Below are 11,366 nucleotides of genomic sequence, written 5' to 3' on the forward strand. Positions count from 1 at the left end.
ATATGATGACCAGCTAGGACGTACTGCATTGGGTCTAGAGGAAAGTTAGCCATGGCAGGCGGCGGTGATGGCGGCTCAGGGGGCGGAGGTGGTGTCGCCGGTGGTGAGCCCAGAGGAGTCAAGGGGCCAAGGTGGATGGAATTGGGCGAAGAGGACGGTGCAATGAAAGCAGAGGAGTCCAAGTTTGGTAGATATCCTGTCAGAGAGATATTCCCGGCTTCTGTAGCTTGAACCTCGGAAACTGGAACGACAACGGGTTTGGGTTTCCAAACTAACCCGAGACGCTGCGCAAAACGGGTGCAATCACGCCTCCTATGACCGACCCGAGAACAATCCAAGCACTTTAAAGTTGACATGTACGCAGAAGAAAAATGCCCTTGCTTAAAGCAAATCTGACACGTGACAATTTTATCTACCATATCATTAATCATTTGATCAAAAGAGGCATCAGCTTGAGAAGAACTAGGCACAGATGGGCGGGCAAGGATGGGCCTAAACTAGGATGATTTGAAGATTCTGAATTCCCGCCCGAACCAGCCGGCGCAATATCCGAGGCAGGACCCTCCAGAGATGAACGTTGTTGGATCACCGATGAGCTCACCGTGCCAAAAACAATTGGCGGTGAAGCCAAGGTCCAATTAAGGTTTTCTGGCGATGGCGGATGAATAACCACACGCTCTCTATCAGGAAGCTCATAACCAGCACTTTCCGTGGCAGCAATGCAATCAGCAGACGCATGATATGTATACCCTTTGCACACATCATAATTTTGAAACGTAGCAAAAGATAAACGCTTCCGAACAGTGGATCCAGACTTAATGGCTGACTTAACAGGAGGATTATGCATTGCAAGAAGTCCCAAGGCCGCCCTATGTTTGGAGGGGCTAACCAAAACCCATTCAGCATCACACTCTTTCTTCCAAATTTTGAACTCACAATACCAATTCGGACCCCCATTACCCCACAAATGAAAATAGCATTTGAATTGGGGGCAGGAATAGGATCTAGTATCAACAATGTGAAAACCAACATCCTTGCATGAAACATTAAAACTAAATACCTTGTCAGCAATGTATGAAACCCATAGATCAATGGCCGAACCACCCAACGCAGATTCAAGAGCTGCGGCCACATAATCCTCATTGAGCCTGAAATCATGCCTACTGAACGAAACCACAAGGGTGAAAGCCCCTCGATAAGCCTCAGGATGAACGGTGAGGCCAGAAGCCTTGTAAATCTCATCAGCAAAAACTCTACCCTTGGAGAAATCCAAGCCAAGGGTAGATCCAGTCGAGGGATCCCTCTCCAAAGACATGAGGAGAGAGATCTTGGAGCGCCGAACAATATGAGTGGATTGGATCACCAAATTAGTGGTGGAAGTGGAGATCACCGGGGAGCTAGGGTTTAGGGGTGGGTGGGTGGAAGGGGGTGGGTGGGTGGGTGGAAGGGGGTTTAGAGTTGGTTGATGTGTTGGTGTTATTTCAGTACGAACTCTTGGTTAGATCGATCGGAAAGAATAGCTTGGTGTTATTTTAGTATGAACTCTAGGATAGATTGATCGGAAAGAATAGCTATGAGGTGGTTTCGTAACCTACAAACAATTTCTTCTTATGTTCTCTGCTAAATAAGAACTTCGGAGTGATTTTTCATCGCACGTTGAGGGATGGTTATGTGATCCAATTATATTAGCATTGTTGAGAGATTGCACTAGCAAAAGTACGGACCCTAGGCCTCATTTTCAAGCATTGAAATACCGTTTGTGCTCCGTTTTATCAATTGCTACCTCGGTGTTTTTTATTGTTCTTATTACAAAAATCAATATCTACTATCCATATTACACTTGTATCACCATCTCTTTGCCGAACTAGTGCACCTATACAAATTACCATTGTATTTGGTGTGTTGGGGACACAAGAGACTTTTTATTATTTGGTTGCAGGGTTGTTTGAGAGAGACTATCTTCATCCTATGCCTCCCACGGATTGGTAAACCTTAGGTCATCCCCTTGAGGGAAAATTGCTACTGTCCTACAAAACTCTGCGCTTGGAGGCCCAACACGTGTCTACAAGAATAAAGTTGCGTAGTAGACATCACGGTGGTGTGGCTGGAGGAGGTCGGGAATGACAGCGGTGGCGAGCACGGGCGGTGGCGGCGCTCGGGTTCCGATCGAGAACGCGGAGGAGCCGACCTAGAGGGACCTACGCGGGCACAGGGCGGTGCTGCGGACGCTTTGGAGCGCGTCCAAAGCAGCCGCGGGCGCCCAGGAGCGTGCACGGCACGCAGACGGAGGCAATGGCGGGCGGCGGAGCCCGATAACATGGCGGGGAGGCTATGGGCAGGGGACGGAGTAGGGGAGAGGGAGGCGGCGCGGGGCTCATGGTGGGTGCAGGGGAGCGGTCGAGGGAGCCGGAGGGAGCTCGACGGCAACGTCCTCGACTGTCCGAGGTTGAGGAAGGGGTCGCGGCGTCGTTGTAGTGGACCCCGGCTGGATCTGCTCCATGTAGACAGCGTGGACAAGGGTGGCGGTGCTCGAGGACAGGTCGGAGAGGCGCGAGGGAGGCGGTGGCCGCGGTGGGGCGAGGTGAGCGACGACGGCCGCGCTCGGGAGGTGGGGATGTGGAGGAGGGGAGAGAGGAGATGGCGAGTTGGAGCGTGCGGGGGGTGAGTGGAGCAAGGGGAAACCCGAGGGGATGGGGGGGCTTATCCCCTCGCCGGCAACGTGGAGGCATGGGGGGAGCGGGTGCAATGGCGACCGCGGGCGCGGGTCGGTGAAACAGAAGAAGGGGGGAAGACGACAAGGGAGGGGGTGCAGGCTGGGCTGCTAGGCCGGCAAGGCCCAGGGGCAGTGGGGTGGGGTTTCTCTCCTTTTTTTCCTTTTTTTAAAACCTTTCTGTTTTCTATTTAGTTTTATTTTTGTTTTATAAAATATACTAATAGCACCTAAATTAGTATTACTAGCTATACTACTGCCACATTAACTTTGACTCCCATATAAAATAGTTTAGCATTTAAATAATTGTTTTAACCACTGTTTTAATTAGTTTAGGGCATTTAAAAACTTTGAGAAAATGTTGGTTCACCACCATAATTAGTTATGGAATATTTGCAACATTATGGGCATTTTAGTTTTGACAATTTGAAAACTTTAATAATTTGACTCTGAATTCAAACCGGATCAAATCAAAGGGGATTTAGCAACTGTAAAAGTGATGACATGGCATCATTAGCAGGGGATTACTGTAGCTTAATTATCCTGGCGTTACAGCGAGCCAAGATCTGGAAGAAAACGTAGATGCGGGTCGCTGAGACCGAAGCAGGGGCGCCGACGGGCCTAGGGAGCTGGAAGGGGGCGCAGCTCTCGGAGCGTGCTGGAGACAAAGATGCACCAGGATGGATAGCCAACCAAGGGACCGCAGGGGTGGTGGAGGTGCGGATATGCCGAGGAGCCAATGAGCCAAGGGGGTCGAAAAGAGCGCAGCTCCCGTGGCTCGCCGGTTGCGAAGCCGCATCGGCCGGCCATGGACGCATGTCCATGGCCGCTGGGTCGAAGCCGCCCATGCGGGGGGAGGGGGTTGCTGGTTGATACGTCCATTTTGCATCATGCTTTTATATCGATATTTATCGCATTATGGGTTGTTATTACACGTTATGTCACAATACTTATGCCTATTCTCTCTTATTTTACAAGGTTTACATAAAGAGGGAGAATGCCGGCAACTGGAATTCTGGGCTGGAAAAGGAGCAAATATTAGAGACCTATTCTGCACAACTCCAGAAGTCCTGAAACTCCACGGAAGTTATTTTTGGAAATAATAAAAAATACTGAGCGAAGAAAATACCAGAGGGGACCCACACCCTGGGCACGAGGGTGGGGGGGCGCCCTACCCCCCTGGGCGCGCCCCCTACCTCGTAGGCCCCCTGGTGGCCCTCCGGTGGCCATCTTCTGCTATATGAAGTCTTTCGTCCGAGAAAAATCATAAGCAAGCTTTCGGGACGAGACTCCGCCGCCACGAGGAGAAACCTTGGCGGAACCAATCTAGGGCTCTGGCGGAGCTGTTCTGCCGGGGACACTTCCCCCTCCGGGAGGGCGAAATCATCGCCATCGTCATCACCAACGCTCCTCTCATCGGGAGAGGGCCAATCTCCATCAACATCTTCACCAGCACCATCTCCTCTCAAACCCTAGTTCATCTCTTGTATCCAATTCTTGTCTCTAAGTCTGAGATTGGTACCTGTAGGTTGCTAGTAGTGTTGATTACTCCTTGTAGTTGATGCTAGTTGGTTTATTTGGTGGAAGATCATATGTTCAGATCCTTTATGCATATTAATACCCCTCTGATTATGAACATGAATATGCTTTGTGAGTAGTTACGTTTGTTCCTGAGGACATGGGAGAAGTCTTGCTATTAGTAGTCATGTGAATTTGGTATTCGTTCGATATTTTGATGAGATGTATGTTGTCTCTCCTCTAGTGGTGTTATGTGAACGTCGACTACATGACACTTCACCATTATGTGGGCCTAGAGGAAGGCATTGGGAAGTAATAAGTAGATGATGGGTTGCTAGAGTGACAAAAGCTTAAACCCTAGTTTATGCGTTGCTTCGTAAGGGGCTGATTTGGATCCATATGTTTCATGCTATGGTTAGGTTTACCTTGATACTTCTTTTGTAGTTGCCGATGCTTGCAATAGGATTTAATCATAAGTGGGATGCTTGTCCCAGTAAGGACAGCACCCAAGCACCGGTCCACCCACATATCAAATTATCAAAGTACCGAACGTGAATCATATGAACGTGATGAAAACTAGCTTGACGATAATTCCCATGTGTCCTCGGGAGAGCTTTTCTCTATATAAGAGTTTGTCCAGGCTTGTCCTTTGCTACAAAAAAGGATTGGGCCACCTTGTTGCACTTTATTTACTTTCGTTACTTGTTGCTCGTTACAAATTATCTTATCACAAAACTATCTGTTACCTATAATTTCAGTGTTTGCAGAGAATACCTTGCTGAAAACCGCTTATCATTTCCTTCTGCTCCTCGTTGGGTTCGACACTCTTACTTATCAAAAGGACTACGATAGATCCCCTATACTTGTAAGTCATCAAGACTCTTTTCTGGCGCCGTTGCCGGGGAGTGAAGCGCCTTCGGTAGGTGGAATTTGGTAAGGAAAAACTTATATAGTGTGCTGAAATTTACTGTCACTTGTTACTATGGAAAGTAATCCTCTGAGGGGCTTGTTCGGGGTATCTTCACCCCGACCAGTAGAGCAAAGAGTTGCTCCTCAACCTACTGAACCTACTGAAAATGAAAATGTCTACTTTGAAATTCCTTCGGGTATGATAAAAAAACGGCTAGCTAATCCTTTTGCGGGAGATGGAACATTATATATGTGGATGAAGTTTGTGGATTATTTAAGCTTGCAGGTATGCCCGATGATGTTATCAAGAAGAAGGTCTTCCCTTTATCTTTGAAGGGAGATGCATTGACATGGCATAGGCTATGTGATGATATGGGATCATGGAACTACAAGCGATTGAAATTGGAATTTCATCAGAAGTTTTATCCTATGCATCTTGTTCATCGTGATCGTAATTATATATATAATTTTTGGCCTCGCGAAGGAGAAGGCATCGCTCAAGCTTGGGGGAGGCTTAAGTCAATGTTAAATTCACGCCCCAATCATGAGCTCTCAAGAGAAATGATTATTCAAAAAATTTATGCTCGGCTTTCTGACAACAATCGCACCACCTTTCCCTGTTAGAATAAAGGATCATGCTAAAGCTTCAACTGTGGTTCATAAAAGCAATATTAGAACTTATACACCTCCTGAGCAAGTTAAAGTTGAACCTAATATTGCTATTGGTAAAGATCTCTTGGCTGATAATATTGATGGGCATGTTATTTATTTCTGTGATGAAACTGCTAGAATTGCTAAACCTTGTGCTAAAGACAAACATAGACCTGTGGTAGGCATGCCTGTTATTTCCGTTAAAATAGGAGATCATTGTTATCATGGCTTGTGTGATATGGGTGCTAGTGCTAGTGCAATACCTATCAATTTATACAAAGAAATTATGCACGATATTGCACCTGCTGAGTTAGAGGATATAGATGTCACAATTAAACTTGCCAATAGAGATACTATTTCACCAATTGGGATTGTTAGAGATGTTGAAGTCTTGTGTGGGAAAACTAAATATCCTGCTGTTTTTCTTGTTCTTGGTTCCCCACAAGATAGCTTTTGTCCCATTATATTTGGTAGACCCTTCTTGAACACTGTTAATGCTAAGATAGACTGCGAAAAGGATGTTGTTACTATTGGTTTGGGTGATATGTCTCATTAGTTTAATTTTTCTAAATTTCATAGACAACACCGTGAAGAGGAATTGCCTAGTAAGGATGAAATTATTGGTCTTGCTTCTATTGCTGTGCCTCCTAATGCTCCTTTAGAACAATATTTGCTAGACCGTGAAAATGATATGTTTATGAATGAAAGAAGGGAAATAGATGAAGTATTCTTTAAACAGGGACCCATTCTGAAACACAACTTGCCTGTTGAAATCCTAGGGGATCCTCCTCCACCCAAGGGTGATCCCGTGTTTGAGCTTAAACCATTGCCTGATACTCTTAAATATGCTTATCTTGATGAAAAGAAGATATATCCTGTTATTATTAGTGCTAACCTTTCAGAGCATGAAGAAGAGAGATTATTGAGAACTCTGAGGAAGCACCGTGCTGCTATTGGATATACTCTTGATGATCTTAAGGGCATTAGTCCCACTCTATGTCAACACAAGATAAATTTGGAGAAAGATGCTAAACCAGTTATTGATCATCAACGACGATTAAATCCTAAAATGAAAGAAGTGGTAAGAAAGGAAATATTAAAGCTCCTTGAAGCAGGTATAATTTATCCCGTTGCTAATAGTCAGTGGGTAAGTCCTGTCCATTGTGTCCCTAAGAAAGGAGGTATTACTGTCGTTCCAAATGATAAAGATGAATTGATTTCGCAAAGAATTATTACAGGTTATACAATGGTAATTGATTTCCGCAAATTAAATAAAGCTACTAAAAAAGATCATTACCCCTTACCTTTTATTGATCAAATGCTAGAAAGATTATCCAAACATACACATTTTTGCTTTCTAGATGGTTATTCTGGCTTCTCTCAAATACCAGTGTCAGCTGATGATCAAGCTAAGACCACTTTTACTTGCCCTTTCGGTACTTTTGCTTATAGACGTATGCCTTTTGGTTTATGTAATGCACCTGCTACCTTTCAAAGATGCATGATGGCTATATTCTCTGACTTTTGTGAAAAGATTTGTGAGGTTTTCATGGACGATTTCTCTGTTTATGGATCCTCTTTTGATGATTGCTTAAGCAACCTTGATCGAGTTTTGCAGAGATGTGAAGAAACTAATCTTGTCTTGAATTGGGAAAAGTGCCACTTTATGGTTAATGAAGGCATTGTCTTGGGGCATAAAATTTCTGAAAGAGGTATTGAAGTTGATAAAGCTAAAGTTGATGCTATTGAAAAGATGCCATGTCCCAAGGACATCAAAGGTATAAGAAGTTTTCTTGGTCATGCCAGTTTTTATAGGAGGTTCATTAAGGACTTCTCAAAAATTTCTCGGCCTCTGACTAATCTATTACAAAAAGATATACCATTTGTCTTTGATGATGATTGTGTAGAAGCATTTGAAATACTTAAGAAAGCATTAATTTCTGCACCTATTGTTCAGCCACCTGATTGGAATTTACGCTTTGAAATTATGTGTGATGCTAGTGATTATGCTGTAGGTCTTGTTCTAGGGCAAAGAGTTGATAAGAAATTAAATGTTATTCAATATGCTAGTAAAACTTTAGACAGTGCTCAGAGAAATTATGCTACTACTGAAAAAGAATTCTTAGCAGTTGTATTTGCTTGTGATAAGTTCAGGCCTTATATTGTCGATTCTAAAGTAACTATTCACACTGATCATGCTGCTATTAAATATCTTATGGAAAAGAAAGATGCTAAACCTAGACTTATTAGATGGGTTCTCTTTCTACAAGAATTTAATTTACATATTATTGATAGAAAGGGAGCTAAGAACCCCGTTGCAGACAACTTGTCTAGGTTAGAGAATGTTCTTGATGACCCACTACCTATTGATGATAGCTTTCCTGATGAAAAATTAAATGTCATAAATACTTCTCGTACTGCTCCATGGTATGCTGATTATGCTAATTACATTGTTGCTAAATTTATACCACCTAGTTTCACATACCAACAAAAGAAAAAGTTTTTCTATGATTTAAGACATTACTTCTGGGATGACCCACATCTTTATAAAGAAGGAGTAGATGGTGTTATTAGACGTTGTGTACCTAAGCATGAACAGGAACTGATCCTACGCAAGTGTCACTCCAAAGCTTATGGAGGACACCACGCTGGAGATAGAACTGCACACAAGGTATTGTAATCCGGTTTTTATTGGCCTACTCTCTTCAAGGATGCCCGTAAGTTCGTCTTATCTTGTGATGAATGTCAAAGAATTGGTAATATTAGTAGACGTCAAGAAATGCCTATGAATTATTCGCTTGTTATTGAACCATTCGATGTTTGGGGCTTTGATTATATGGGACCGTTTCCTGCCTCTAATGGATATACACATATTTTAGTTGTTGTTGATTACGTTACTAAGTGGGTAGAAGCTATCCCAACTAGTAGTGTTGATCATAACACCTCTATTAAGATGCTTAAAGAAGTTATTTCTCCGAGGTTTGGAGTCCATAGATATTTAATGACTGATGGTGGTTCACATTTTATTCATGGTGCTTGCTAAGTATGATGTTAATCATAGAATTGCATCCCCTTATCACCCACAGTCTAGCGGTCAAGTAGAATTGAGTAACAGAGAGCTCAAATTAATTTTGCAAAAGACTATTAATAGATCTAGAAAGAATTGGTCCAAGAAACTTGATGATGCATTATGGGCTTATAGAACTGCATATAAAAATCCTATGGGTATGTCTCCGTATAAAATGGTTTATGGAAAAGCATGTCACTTACCTCTCGAACTAGAACATAAGGCATATTGGGCCATTAAAGAGCTCAATTATGATTTCAAACTTGCCGATGAGAAGAGTTTATTTGACATTAGCTCACTTGATGAATGGAGAACCCAAGCCTATGAGAATGCCAAGTTGTTTAAAGAAAAAGTTAAAAGATGGCATGACAAAAGAATACAAAAGTGTGAGTTTAATGTAGGTGATTATGTATTGCTATACAACTCTCGTTTAAGATTTTTTACAGGAAAACTTCTCTCTAAATGGGAAGGTCCTTACGTTATCGAGGAGGTCTACCGTTCCGGTGCCATAAAAATCAACAACTTCGAAGGCACAAATCCGAAGGTGGTGAACAGTCAAAGAATCAAACATTATATCTCAGGTAATCCTATAAATGTTGAAACTAATGTTATTGAAACCGTAAAGCCGGAGGAATACATAAGGGACACTTTCCAGAACGTTTCAGACTCCGAAAAGGAATAGGTATGTGGTACGGTAAGTAAACCGACTCCAAAACAGTTCTAATGGCAAATTTTCTCCGTTTTGGAATATTTAGAAAAATAATAAGAAGCAGTCCGGGAAGGACACGAGGGTGGAGGGCGCGCCCTACCCCCCTGGGCGCACCCCCCTGCCTCGTGGGCACCTCGTGCGCTCTCCGGACTCCGTTTTCTTGCACGATACGTATTTTGGTCGGTAAAAATTCATTATATATTCTCCCGAAGGTTTTGACCACCGTATCACGCAATTGTCCTCTGTTTTTGTTTCGAGTTGTTTCTGCCGCAGATTAGAGCAAGTTGTCTTCTCAAGAGTCAGTCGGGGAGAGTCGGGTGTCTCATCCGACACCAGGTCCAGGGGCAAACAGCGATGCCTATCACTTTGGGCCCTCAACGGAGGAAGAGATGGAAGCTGACTTGAAAAGGATAGATGCCATGGAGGAGGATCAAGAAGTTACTTCTCGTTTCCGGGCAGGCTTCACAATGGGGGAACTATAGAGCTCAGCTATCCCAAACTCGGTCATCCCCTCCAATGTTAAATTTCTCTCTTATGAAAGTATGAAAAAGAGTGTCATTTGTTCTCCCACAGCTATGCAACACCCATGGGTGCAAGGAGCTTTAGCCGTTACAGGAAAGCTTCGTAAGGAAATAATGGACCTCAAGCAGCAAGTCAATAAGCTCGAGGAGGAGAATTGTATCCTGAGGGGCATCATCGCCAAGAATATCACATCACCATCCCCGAAGAAGGAGATATAATCACATGGGTATGGGCACTCCCCTTGGCAACTGCCAAGCTTTGGGGAGGTGCCCCGGTATCGTATCACCATCACATCTCCTATCTTTACCATTTTTCTTAGTTCAATCCTTTTAGTAATATCTTGATCTAGTAGAATAAAGTTTTTGGTGTGATCTAGTTTTGAGTTTTGCTTTATGATCCCTTTATGTAATCGAGTCTGTGAGCTATATAATAAAGATTAGTGTTGAGTCAAGGGCTTGATTATTTTGCTATGATCTTGAGGGAATAAAAAAAGAGAAAGAATAAAAAGAAACAAAGAGATCATATTGATCTTATGGAGAGTAATGACTTCACATAGAAAGAGTATGATGATTAAAAGTTGTTGAGAGTTGACAAACATAGCTTTGGTCATCGTTGCAATGAATAGGAAGTAATAAAGAAAGAGAGGTTTCACATATAAATATACTATCTTGGACATCTTTTATGATTGTGAGCACTCATTGAAATATGACATGCTAAAGAGTTGATGTTGGACAAGGAAGACAACGTAATGGGTTATGTTTTCTTATATCTTAAATAAAGTATATTGTCATGGATCATCCAACATGTTGAACTTGCCTTTCCCCCTCATGCTAGCCAAATTCTTTGCACCAAGTAGAGATACTACTTGTGCTTCCAAATACTCTTAAACCCAGTTTTGCCATGAGAGTCCACCATACCTACCTATGGATTGAGTAAGATCCTTCAAGTAAGTTGTCATCGGTGCAAGCAATAAAAATTGCTCTCTAAATATGTATGATTGATTAGTGTGGAGGAAATAAACTTTATACGATCTTGTAATGTGGAAGAAATAAAAGCGACGGACAGCATAATAAAGGTTCATATCACAAGTGGCAATATAAAGTGACGTTCTTTGCATTAAGATTTTGTGCATCCAACCCTGAAAGCGCATGACAACCTCTCCTTCCCTCTGCGAAGGGCCTATCTTTTACTTTTATCTCCTATCTTATGCAAGAGTCATGGTGATCTTCACCTTTTCCTTTTACATTTTATCCTTTGGCAAGCACAGTGTGTTGGAAAGA

The 11,366-nt window shown here is 43.0% G+C and overlaps 1 protein-coding gene across 1 annotated transcript; it reads right to left on the bottom strand.

Moving 5' to 3' along the window:
• Window positions 1-427: 427 nt before the first annotated feature.
• LOC141040988 (uncharacterized) lies at window positions 428-1,315 on the bottom strand. Its single transcript, XM_073507098.1, has one exon. It carries the CDS (start codon window positions 1,313-1,315, stop codon window positions 428-430), a length of 888 nt encoding a protein of 295 aa, XP_073363199.1.
• Window positions 1,316-11,366: the final 10,051 nt, after the last annotated feature.

This window comes from Aegilops tauschii, chromosome 2 (assembly GCF_002575655.3).
Source record: "Aegilops tauschii subsp. strangulata cultivar AL8/78 chromosome 2, Aet v6.0, whole genome shotgun sequence".
Classification (NCBI taxonomy): domain Eukaryota; kingdom Viridiplantae; phylum Streptophyta; class Magnoliopsida; order Poales; family Poaceae; genus Aegilops; species Aegilops tauschii.